Source organism: Mesoplodon mirus (genome assembly GCF_964341445.2).
Source record: "Mesoplodon mirus genome assembly, chromosome: 14".
Taxonomy (NCBI): domain Eukaryota; kingdom Metazoa; phylum Chordata; class Mammalia; order Artiodactyla; family Ziphiidae; genus Mesoplodon; species Mesoplodon mirus.
The window spans coordinates 59,227,301-59,240,530 of NC_138990.1; the positions used below are offsets into that span (position 1 = coordinate 59,227,301).

At 38.2% G+C, this 13,230-nt stretch overlaps 1 protein-coding gene across 2 annotated transcripts in view; it reads left to right on the forward strand.

Moving 5' to 3' along the window:
* Positions 1 to 13,230, forward strand: part of MTA3 (metastasis associated 1 family member 3) — a 164,588-nt gene that overhangs the window by 74,943 nt on the left and 76,415 nt on the right. For both annotated transcript variants that reach the window (XM_082643121.1, XM_082643120.1), the window contains exons 7-8: positions 6,273 to 6,375; positions 11,083 to 11,182. In XM_082643121.1, the coding sequence (XP_082499247.1) occupies positions 6,273 to 6,375; positions 11,083 to 11,182 (203 nt within the window). The remainder of the gene's footprint in view (positions 1 to 6,272; positions 6,376 to 11,082; positions 11,183 to 13,230) is intronic.

Here is a 13,230-nt window from a genome sequence, read left to right on the forward strand (position 1 = left end):
TCCATGCCAGAATATATTACAGGCTTGCTTTCTTTGTGAATGTGTCCTGATGAATTTAAGACATTGTTGTGGCATTTGTCTTGCTGGTGAATATTTCTTTTTTGTGGCTTTAGAATTTTAAAACTCATTTATGGCTACCCACCATCTAGCAAACTCTTGAGATCTTGAAAGATCAGTATGCAGCTTGCAAGCGAAGGTGAAGGTTTGTTTTTTAGATTTTAAATCTTTATTGAGTTTGAATAACTACCTAGAGAATTTTCTGTAGAAAAAAGATGTCATATGTAGTAAGTTTTGAATTATTATTTAGCTGTATTGTAACATTGGAATTTTAAGAAATTATTTACGTCTTAAACTTTGTAACTGTTAAGAGTATTATAACATTAAATTATTAAACAAAAATGACTTTGGATTCACAGTTTTGGGTAAAATCTGGCTGTACTATGTTTTAGCTGAGTTACCTTGGGAAAATTATTTAACCTCTCCAAGTTCCCATTTCTTCCTCTTTAAAAAGTGAGTGATAATGTATGTGCGTACATCATAGTGTTGTGATGATCAAATGAAGTAATTCTTGTAAAGCATTTATTTTTAATTTTTTAAAATTTATTTTATTTTTATTTATTTATTTTTGGCTGCATTGGGTCTTTGTTGCTACACGTGGGCTTTCTCTAGTTGCGGCGAGCGGGGCCTACTCTTCGTTGCAGTGCGCATGCTTCTCATTGCGGTGGCTTCTCTTGTTGTGGAGCACAGGCTCTAGGCGCGTGGCAGGCTTCAGTAGTTGTGGCTCGTGGGCTCTAGAGTGCAGGCTCAGTAGTGGTGGCGCACGGGCTTAGTTGCTTTGTGGCATGTGGGATCTTCCCAGACCAAGGATTGAACCTGTGTCCCCTGCATTGGTAGGGGGATTCTTTAACCACTGTGCCACCAGGGAAGTCCTTGTAAAGCATTTAGCACATCACCTGCTGCTCAGTGTTTGCTATTACAGTTGCTTCTCCCGGGCCACCAATTGTCTACTGCTACTAATTAAGTAACTCTTGTCTGTATTTGGGGATTTAGGGTGTGTCTCTCTTTGAAAGTTAAAGAATTAGAATAGTCTCTTATGCTAAAATACATGCCTTTAAAACTTGAATTAGCTCATATACAGTCAATAGAAAAATGTCAGTATAGTGTGGAAATTGTCAGTTCATCTGAGGCTTTTCTAAGCAGTTATTCTCACAGATGAAGAGCGTTTAAGAAAAAAAAAACCCAATATATTTTGTATCTTAGAGTTACGGATGAAGGAATGAGAAACATCTTCCCCAGTGTTTATAAAAACCTATACCCTAGATTTTATTTTTAATTTTGTTGAAACTGTACACAGTGACCTACATCTAGGTGGAGGAAGCATAAGTCCAGGGTTTAAGAAGATAAAGGATTGACTGACCTTTGTGCTTGGTGCAAATGTCAGTGGAGATTTAGCTGTGTTGGTATTTTTGTTATGATTATTACTTTTTTTTTTAAGTGCTCTGGTTCTTAGGTTTTAAAATTTTTGTCCTATTTTTCCGTAGACACTATTATTTTCAAGTGTGTAATTTTGCAGAATGTGTTTTCTGCAATGTGGTACATGTTAATCAACTTAAAAACACCAGACCATAACAAGTAAGTGTAAGCAGATATCGGTTGCAACCATGTGAACGCAGTAGTTCGTAACCCAGGGCAGTTTTGTCTTCCATGGGACGTTAGACAATGTCTATAGACATTTTTGGTTGTCACACCTCGGGGGAGGGGGAGATGCTACTGGCGTCTAGTGGGTAGAGATCATGACTGCTGCTGAGCATAGTACAATGCGCAGGACAGCCCCCATGACAAGGAGTTGTCGGCCCAAAGTTTCAACAGTGCACACTGTGTACAGAGGAACTCTATTGTAAAGGGTTTTGGGGACATAATAAGCACTAAATAAATGTTAGTTAATATGTACATAGTTATAGTAATATTTAAATTTTCAAATATGAATTATATTACCTGGTCTATTTCTGTGGTTTTTATTCTGTTTATTTTTGTGCCAGTACCACATTGTTTGATTACTGTTGCTATATATTATAATCCCACCCAGTTTAGAGGATCCTCTTATATTATTCTTTTAATAATGATAATATTCTTTGATTTGTAGAGATTAATATTTGAATTATTTTGTGGGCTTTCAGAACTAAATTTTGTTAAATTTAACTTGAAGTACTTGTACAAAAATGACAGCCTTAAGATTTTAAAATATTCTTTATTCAAGTCATCTTATGTTCTCTGAATAAACATACTTCCAATTTTGTTTCTTAGTATTTTATATTTTTGTTGCCATAATATATGTGTTTTTTTTTTTTTTCATTTTTGTTTTCATTCTCTTTGGAATGCCATTGGGTTTTATATATTCATTTTTTATTGTGCCTTTCTTGTAATTTATTTTTAAAATCTATTTTTATTGAGATATAATTGCCATATAACACTGTGTATGTTTAATTTGTTGATTTGATTACATTTAGGTATTGCAGGTTGGTTACCACCATAGCATTAGCTATCTATCGTGTCATAATTATCACTTCTTTTTTGTGGTGGGAACAAAGATCTAGTCTCTTATCAACTTTGAAGTTTATAATAACAGTATTGTCTGTAATCACTGTGCTGTGCATTAGATTTCCAGAACTTACTTACCTAGCGGTTGGAAGTATGTACCCTTAAACAATCTCTCCCCATCCCCCTCCACGCCACCCCCTTTCCAGCCCCTGGTAACCACCATTCTACTCTGTTTTAATGAGTTTGGCTTTTTAAGGTTCCACATAAAGTGATATCATACAGTATTTGTTTCTAGTAACCTATTATTCCTTTGATGCATCACTTAAAACATTGCCCAGAACTTTCAGAACATTAATAAAAATGGTGATAAATGGCAGCCTTCTGTGTTTCTGAATTAAATATAATATACTCTGATGGTTGTTGCAGAGAAAATGAATTATATTTAGAACAAAGAATATTTCTAGTTGTCTAACAAAGGGTCTATAGGATGACAGCTCCATCCAGCCTTAGTTCTTCAGTCTTTGAACAATGGTCTGTGCTCTTTGGGGGTATACTGAAGAAGTACTTTGCCATTATTTTCTAGAAATCTTAAAATATAGCTGAAGGATTAGGGCTAACATATAAAATCATTGTTGAATCTACATTTCTTCAAAATTATGAAGAGGAACGTATGAAGCAAAAAATTGGATGCTATATATAATCGTGTAAGTAGTTGGTAAATACATTTGGCAGGAATTCACAGAGAGAGAGCGCTTCATGGGCTGGTGTGGGACTAGAGCAGATTGTAATTGCCCAGATTATCATAAATGGAGGAGGAAAGTGAGATTATTGCAATGACTGGAATGAACATGACCAGAGCGTAGAATTCTTCTTGGTTCAGTCTCTGGCTCATACCACATTTCCCAAGACCATTCTACAGATTGCTGATAGCGTAGTTGAGGATTTCATTATACAGATTCTAGAGCTTCTTAAAAGCTTTTCCCTTGTGAAAAAGTGATTAAACTGATATAAATGTAATTATATGATGAATCCAAAATGGGGAATTCCCTAGAGTGACTGTTTGAATAGAACATTCTATATTCTTTTTATGTTCTTGTTATTTTTGTTCTCATCCCATGGTATTGTATGTTTTAGTTGTTAGAAATGCATTCAGGAGTGTTTTATTATTGTTTTATAGCAAATTTATTTAGAATTCTTATACTGAATTATCTTTCCTCTGTATGCTGCAGAATGTATGGATAGGATTGAAATTTATCAACTTAACTGACTTAAATTTGAAAAGTAAATATCAGTTTTACCCTTACATTCTAGAATATATAATAGAAGGGGCTTAATACTGAATAGCATCATCATTTCATCTTGTGTTATTTAAAAATGCAGATAATTATTATTATATTTCTTTCTTTTCTATTTTACTATTTATCTTACTTAACATGTATTTCTTGGAGATACTGGGGAGTATAATTGTGTCATTTTCCTTTCAAAAGTTTCATGCAGTTTACAAACGTTTGGGTTTGTAAATGGTTTTTTAAAATGAACCAATTGAATCTTTTTTTTAACATCTTTATTGGAGTATAATTGCTTTACAGTGGTGTGTTAGTTTCTGCTTTATAACAAAGGGAATCAGCTATACATATACATATATCACATATCTCCTCCCTCTTGCGTCTCCCTCCCACCCTCCCTATCCCACCCCTCTAGGTAGTCACATGCATTGTAAGCAAAAACAATGAAAAACGAAATCCTTTTAAACACTTGATATGTCTTTGGAATAGAACTCACTCTGGTCTGCTTGTGCTTCTTTATGTTGGGGGTGGCAATTGACTTTTTTGTACCTGACAGCAGTGGCTGACAGGAGACTGCAGATGGGGTGGCCGATTCTGCCCTCCCGCGTTCTCCTTTTTTTTTTTTTTTTTTTTGCGGTATGCGGGCCTCTCACTGTTGCGGCCCCGTTGTGGAGCACAGGCTCCGGACGCGCAGGCTCAGCGGCCATGGCTCACGGGCCCAGCCACTCCGCGGCATGTGGGATCCTCCCGGACCGGGGCACGAACCCGTGTCCCCCGCATCAGCAGGCGGACTCTCAACCACCGCGCCACCAGGGAAGCCCCCGCTTTCTCCTTTTGCGCCTCAATACCTGCTTGCTCCCATCCTAGGAGGGAACACATTAATAAGCCTATAGCCTGGATTCATCAGTCACCAAGGGATGTTCAGCCTCCTAGTATGTCAGTCAGTGCAAGACACTCTGCCTGATATTATAGATGCAGTGATCAAAACCAAAACATAGCCCAAACCAATTCCTAGCCTGATAGGAAATTCATAGCTGTAAATTGGAATCCAATCAACTCCCAAGTCTGTTTTCCATTACCGTCTTTTATCCCAACATTGAGTCTTGCCTGATGGTTATATCTCCTCGTGAGATGTTCCTAAAACAAAGCATCCTGTATTATCCTCAGTCTTTTCCTCAACCTCTTGATTGTTTCCTTCTTTGTGTTAATGCCAACACTATCTATGTAGTTCTCAAGACTGGAAACCTACCTGTTATACCAGTCTGTCACTGTCATTTCTAAATATTCTCTCTTAGCTCTTTATTGTCACTGTCAATACCATGTCTCCCTGTCTGTATCACGTATCTCTGTAGAGCAAATTATTCCATTGCTAAGTGTTGGATGTGAAATTTGTTTCTGGTTTTGTCACTCTACTGCTAAAAAGGCAAGGGCTTCTTATTACCTCCAAATAAAAATCTATTCAGAAAATCTGTGCAGAATCTTCAGTAATATTTTCATAACCCACTTCTTTTAGCTATCTCTTCTCATTCCCCTTGATGTACTCCTGACAAAATGAGCTACTTTTCTACCACATCTTAAAGCCCCATGACTTTGTTCACATTCTCATTTCTTTTTTTAAAAATTTTAATCAATTCTATTATTATTTACAACAGTCTTTTGATAATTTCTGCCAAATTTGTTGATATATTCTTTTTTTAACATCTTTATTGGAGTATAATTGCTTTACAATGGTGTGTTAGTTTCTGCTTTATAACAAAGTGAATCAGTTATACATATAAATATGTCCCCATATCTCTTCCCTCTTGTGTCTCCCTCCCACCCTCCTTATCCCACTCCTCTAGGAACGCTTCACGAATTTGCGTGTTGTCATCCTTGCGTGCTAAACTTCTCTGTATTGTTCAAATTTTAGTATATGTGCTGCCAAAGCGAGCACAATTCTCATTTCTTACTTTGCGTTCTCTCCCCCTGCCAGTGCATTCATACCCTTCAGTTCTTAGCAGGAATGCCACCTCGTGCATGACATCGTTCCCTAACTAGCCTGAAATGATTTCTCTAATCTTCAGGATCTTACAGTCATATCTATACGTCTCTGTGACATCTGTTTCTTTTCATGTGTATCATAGTTATTTATGAGTAAATTTTATCATAACTTGAGCATCTTTCTTTTCTGTCTCTATATCCCTTAGTGAGGCTTGGGGCCTCACGCATACAAATACACAGGAAAGACATGTTAATGACTAAGTGAAGACATCATATGGTCGGTTTGGTTGTGTTATCATCAGCGTTCACTTTACAGAGTGTTCTACATCTGCAGTCTGATAGAATGTATGCAAACCATGTACATTTACCTTATACTTTCAATGCTGTGGTGACCACAGTCATCAATCATATATGACAATATATGTGCCTTGTGAGTAACAAGACTCCATTTTCTTTGTTCTTGGACAGGAGAATCAGATGAGAGGGAACAGTCAAAATTGGAAGTGAAAGTTTGGGACCCAAATAGCCCACTTACAGATCGACAGATTGACCAGTTTTTAGTTGTAGCACGGTGAGTATGGCACTGTGGAGTCAAGAGATGTCTTTTCTTTTTATAAAAGAATTTATAGAAAATTTATGAATTTTCCTTTTTTGTGTTCTATTTTTCATTGGTTGTATTTTTCTTTTTCTAACTGTGTAAGATAGTCGAATATATATCACACCTCTTCCTAAATAATATGGTTTATTATCGTTAGTTTCTGTTTTAAAAATGAAAATAGATTTATTAATTCTTACTGATTAAGAAAATAAATGCTCCTTGTAAAAATGTAAGCACTACAGAAAAGTATAAAGTAGAAACTCAACACCTGAAATCCCATATCTTTAATTAAAGCAGTGATCTCCTTTAAGCTAGTCAGGGATTATTCAGGTGTCAGTAATAATGTGCTCCTCTAATTGCACCCACGTATGAGTAATGTCTGTTGGCTAGGTGTAAGGCTGTCCTTTGAGAGTTCTAAGCCTGGCTCCCTGGCTGCCTTGCCCACCCCCTCACCCCCCACCCAACCCCTTTTCTTGAGAAAATGAGTGGACAGAAGTTTATTTTTATTTTTTCAATTATAAAAGTAAATGATGTTCGTGGGGGAATTGCTGCAAAGCAGAAAGTAAGTGAGATTATCATAGCATTGTAATAGCAGAAAAATTGGAAAAAACCTAAAAGTACATCAGCAAGCAGTTGATGAATGAATTGAGGTATATTTAGTAATGGAGTATTACTTTACAACAATGAAAATGAATGAATTAGGGCTATATGTAGCAAAGAGATAAACCTCAAAAACAGTGTTGAGTAAGAATACATACAGTATGGTCACTGATAAAAAAATTTTACAATGTGCAAACAATGTCTTATTTCATTAATGGGCATATGTATGCATATGCATATTATATATATATGTATGAGTTCTGGGAATGTGTATTGATAAAATTTGTTTCCTTAAAAAAATGAACCAAGAGACTTCCTTGGTCCAGTGGTAAAGAATGTGCCTTCCCATGCAGGGGATGTGGGTTTGATCCTGCTCGGGGAACTGAGATCCTACATGCCACGGGGCAGCTAAGCCTGAACGCCCCACAACTAATGAGCTCATGCGCCTTAACTAGAGAGCCTGCGTGCTGCAAACTACAGAGCCTGTGTGCTCTGGAGCCATGTGCCACAGCTAGAGAGAAGTCCATGCACCGCAACAAAGAGCCTGTGAGCCACAACAAAAGATCCCTCATGCCGCAACTAAGATCTGATGCAGCCAAAAAAAAAGGAAAAAACAAATGTGGCAAAATATTATCTTTTTAATTTTTTTGATTTATTTATTTTATTGAAATATGGTTAATTTACAATAGTATATTAGTTTCAGGTGTACAACATAGTGATTCAATATTTTTATGGATTATACTCCATTTAAAGTTATTACAAAATAATGGCTATATTGCCCTGTGCTGTACAATATATACTTATTGCTTCAAGCATGGCAAAATATTAGAATGAGGTAGATCTGGACATGATTACAAGCATCTTCATTATATTCTCTAATTTTTTGTTGAATGTTTTTTATAATACAAAGGACAAAAGGGGGGCCTCCCTGGTGGCGCAGTGGTTGAGAGTCCGCCTGCCGATGCAGGGGATGCGGGTTCGTGCCCCGGTCTGGGAGGATCCCATATGCCGCGGAGCGGCTGGGCCCGTGAGCCATGGCCGCTGGGCCTGCGCGTCCGGAGCCTGTGCTCCGCAACGGGAGAGGCCACAACAGTGAGAGGCCCGCATACCGCAAAAAGAAAAAAAAAAAAAAAAAAAAAAAAAAGGACAAAAGGGTCTTAGCCCATCCTTAGCACTGTTCATAGTGCCAGTCACCATGGAAGTCATATATCATATTGGTGGGTAGGCATTTAGACTCCAGAGCCCACACACCTAGCCACTAACTGATTAGATGAAGAGACTTGATACATATACATTGTTGGGGAGGAGCCAGTCAGTGGAATAGAGGAGACTGAAGATTCGGGAATGGAAATGAATCATTGGTGGAAACGCTGCCCTAGAGACTCCAGACAGGTTATCTGGATTTTGTATTATTTAGTAGATTTTGCAGTTTCAGATTTGATTTTCATTGTTTTTTTTCCTTTTCCTCATTATGACGGGCCATGTTTTCTTTTTTCTTGAAGCCAGTATGAGAGGCACCAAGGAGAAGCATCTAGTATCTTCTTCAATTTTTGTTTTTTTTAAAAAAATCTAAATACAGGGCTTCCCTGGTGGCACAGTGGTTGAGAGTCTACCTGCCGATGCAGGGGACACGGATTCGTGCCCCGGTCTGGGAAGATCCCACATGCTGTGGAGCACCTGGGCCCGTGAGCCATGGCCGCTGAGCCTGCGCGTCTGGAGCCTGTGCTCCGCAACGGGAGAGGCCACAACAGTGAGAGGCGGCCCGCGTACTGAAAAAAAAAATCTAAATACATATTAAACCCAGTTAAGCACCACTGCACATCCCACCAGAATGGTTAAAATTTAAAAGACTGGGCTTCCCTGATGGCGCAGTGGTTACGAATCCGCCTGCCAGTGCAGGGGACACGGGTTCGAGCCCTGGTCCGGGAAGATCCCACATGCCTCTGAGCAACTAAGCCCCATGTGCCACAGCTGCTGAGCCTGTGCTCTAGAGCCTGTGAGCCACTACTACTGAGCCCGCTTGCCACAACTACTGAAGCCCACGTGCCTAGAGCCCATGCTCCCCCACAAGAGAAGCGACCGCAGTGAGAAGCCCGCGTGCCACAACGAAGAGTAGCACCCGCTCGCTGCAACTACAGAAAGCCCACGCGCAGCAATGAAGACCCAACGCAGCCAAAAATAAAATAAATAATAAAAATAAATACATAAAAAAAACTTTAAAGACTGACAGTGCCAAGCACTGGTGAAGATTTGGGACAACCAGCACTCTCATATTCTGTTGGTTGTAGTGCAAGTTGGTACAGCTGCTTTAAAAAACTGTTTGCTGTCATCTAACACACATATCCCTTAAGTTTCACTCCTAAATATATATGCAGCAGAAATGCATACACCTGTGTGCCAAAAAGATACATATACAGATGGCAGTAATGGCACTATCCATAGTAGCCCCAGCTTTGAAACACATGTCCATCAACAATAGAGTGGGGGTGGGGCATCGTGCAAAGTAATGCTCACAGCAAGGAAATGAACGAACGCAGCTCATTCACAGCAGGCAGCATGGGTGAATCCACAGGCATAGTTTTGAACAAAAGAAACTGGATGTGAAAACTGTGCATAGCGTGTGATTCTGTTTAAGTTTTCAATTGAGCAAAACTAATCTTTGATGTTAGAATCTGGGATGCTGGTTCCCTTCCACTAGGAAGTAGTGATTGGGAAGGAACCCGAAGAGTCTTCTGGGTGCTGTCATGATCTGTGTCTTGACCTGGATGCTGGTGGCATGGATGCATTGACTTTGTGGTAACTGAATAGCTGTACAATGTGTGCTTTTTGCATGTGTTTTATATTTTAATTAAAACCTTAAAAAAAAAATCTCTTCCTCAGCTAACATGTTTAAAACCCAGACAACAAGCAGGAAGCCTTACCTTCATTTCACGCTTTCTTTCTTTTTTATTTATTTATTTATTTATTTTTATTTTTGGCTGCATTGGGTCTCCGTTGCTGCACACGGACGTGCTGTAGTTGCGGCGAGCGGGGGCTACTGTTCGTTGTGGTGCGTGGGCTTCTCATTGTGGTGGCTTCTCTTGTTGCGGAGCACGGGCTGTAGGTGCACGGACTTCAGTAGTTGTGGCACGTGGGCTCAGTAGCTGTGGCTCACGGGCTCTAGAGCACAGGCTTGGTAGTTGTGGCGCACAGGCTTAGTTGCTCCACGGCATGTGGGATCTTCCCGGACCAGGGCTCGAACCCATGTCCCCTGCATTGGCAGGTGGATTCTTAACCACTGCGCCACCAGGGAAGCCCACGCTTTATTTCTTGAAGTTAGGGTTCTCTGTGTATGGGAAGGCCTTCTAAATCACTAAATGAAAATCAGTGTTGTGGTAATTGTTTTTTTTTTTTTTTTTTTTGAAATCTGTTATATATTGAGTCCTTGAAGGAAGAGGTTGCTGCAGTTGATGATATCTCACTTCAAGGAAAAAATGTTATTGGGATTTCACCGTTTGGGCTAAAAAAGTGGTCAGAACTTGCTTTGCAATAATAGTCAAATTCTGCATCACATTTATTTCTCATTTTTGAAGCACATTTGGAAACCAACTTGTTTATTCCATGGCATTTCATTATAGATCTTTCCCTTCTTTATGCCACCACACAAGCCTCTTTTTCTTAATTGTTTAAAAAATATTTATTTATTTATTTATTTTGGCTTCAGTGGTCTTAGTTGTGGCATGCGGACTTCTTAGGTGCGGCATGTGAACTCTTAGTTTCAGCATGTATGCGGGATCTGGTTTCCCGACCAGGGATCGAACCCAGGCCCCGTGCATTGGGAGCATGGAGTCTTACCCACTGGACCACCAGGGAAGTCCCTCTTTTTCTTAATTTAATTGTAATGACACATACGTGTAGTGAATTGGCTTGTCAATTGTTAAATCATAAAGAAAATACTTTTTGTCTGATATTTGATTCTTAAACATCAAAGAACTTGTTTGACTTTTACAACTGTTCATTTACTACCCAAATGTGTTTTTTTTTAAGATAAAAAAATAACAGTGCCTTAATCTTTCCTTTTTGTTTGTGTGGTTTATCCAGTGCTGTCGGGACATTCGCTCGAGCCCTTGATTGCAGCAGTTCTGTAAGGCAGCCTAGTTTGCATATGAGTGCAGCTGCAGCTTCTCGAGACATCACCCTGGTAAGACGCTTTTTGAAATTTGGGGGTTATTATTTCGTCTGCTACTTGTTTAATTTAAAAGCCAATATAGCAATGTTGTAGACGTGAGAACTTCCTGGCTCTAAGCCCTGCTGACTGTTAGGTTGATTTGGCTTGGCTGGTTGATTAACTGTGGTGTCTCATTCCTAAGTCACCCCTTGTGTTTGTGGGCTGGGACAAGTAAGAATGACTATTCACAGAGTAGGTACAAAATGATAAAAAAATATTTTGGGGAAAACAATTCAATATTCTGATTCATCTGTTTTCACTTTGGTGCTTTTTTGGTGTATTCCATCTACACCAAACTACATAAATAGTTGTAGCTCACACATAGTGCTTTACAATTTTTTTAAGTGAAAGTAGCCATCTCTTGAAACCATTGCTATAGGAGTTATTCTATTGTCATGCCATTAGTCAGTATTAAATATTTAAAGTTTTTTTTTTGTCTGTTCATTAGAAAGAGGTTCTGTTTTCTTAAATTATTTCATTATATTATGGTTGCTATCTTTTAAGGCTATTTCCTTTCTTCCCTTGGTGATCAAATGAGGCTTCCCACATTCAGCTTAATTATACCACTGAGGCCTGCTGTGGCTGGGCATCAGGCTTGGCACTTGCTCCCTTCTCTGCACCCTCCAGCAAAGCAGACCTGCATGTTTTTGCCTATTGAAGTTCCTTAACTGTATTGATTGCCACTCCCTCTGAGATATTCATGGTAGGATGCTCATTTTACAGATGAGGAAACTGATGTATGGCAAGGTTAAGTTGTTTGATATTCATTACACGTAATGAAAGTTAGCATTTTGTTTTCTGATGGAATGGAATACGATGATAGGTTTTATTACTTTCTCATTATATTCCAATTTGAAATGTTTTCCACAAAATATTTATCATGACAATGTAAAAACTTGTACTAGAATGCACAACAAATTTGTTTCTTATAATTCTTTCTTGTATTTTTGTACAATTATAGATGATGATGAAAGCATTAATAGGCTGTAGCCTTTAAGGAACCCTTTTCCCTGTCCTTTCTCAAAGACTAGAATGTCGTTTATAGAAACAAGTTTTGTTCTCTCCGTTGGTACATTAATATTTTATGAAAGTTTAGGGGTTTCAAAATAGGTTTGTATTTTGGTTGTTTAGCACTTTTAGAGTGCTTTTTTGAACATGCAAGAGTACACGTGTCACTTTGTAACAACCTTAAATCCTGTCAACAGGTATTTATGTGAACCAGAATTACATGGAATCTAATCACTACCTGTTTAAAAATTTTTCCCCCAATTCTAAAATTAGTTTATTCTTATTTTGAAAAAATTTAAAAAGTAAAGTACAGCAGCCAAAAAAAAAAAGTTTTGTCCTCATTATCCAGAGTAGAATATTCTTACCATTTTATGTTTCCTTTCAGCCACTTTTTGTGCATTGCAAACAATATACTAGCAAATTATAGAATAGTACAGAAGATAATATAATAAAATACTATGCAATGCCACCTAAAGCAGATGTTAACATTTTAGTTCTTTGGATTAAACGGATTTTTAACCACTATATTAATGATGAAATCCCTAATATTCTCTCCCTAATCCTATTCCCCATCCTCCATCTGTACCCCTGGCCCTGATCATCCCTGCCTCCTGACAAGAGGCAACCGCTATATCAAATCTGCTGTGTATCTAGTCTGTGTTTTTCTAGTTTTACTATGTATTGATATTTCCAAAAACAACATGAACATTGTTTTACATGTGTTTAAATCTACTTTGTAACATTTTGCTATTTGCTTATTAGTGAGATGTAGCCATGTTAATAAATATGTACCTCTTTCACTCATTTTTAACTCCTTGGTAGTATTTGTAGTATTGTTTCATAGAATACTACACCACATTATTTATGTGTTCTCTTACCAGTGAACATCTGGAGTACTTTAAAAACATTTTCCTTTGCTATTACCCATAATGCTGCATTGGAAATTCTAACACATGTCCTTTCTGAGCATGTGTGCGAGCTTTCTAGGCTGTAACTAGAATTGGAATAATTAT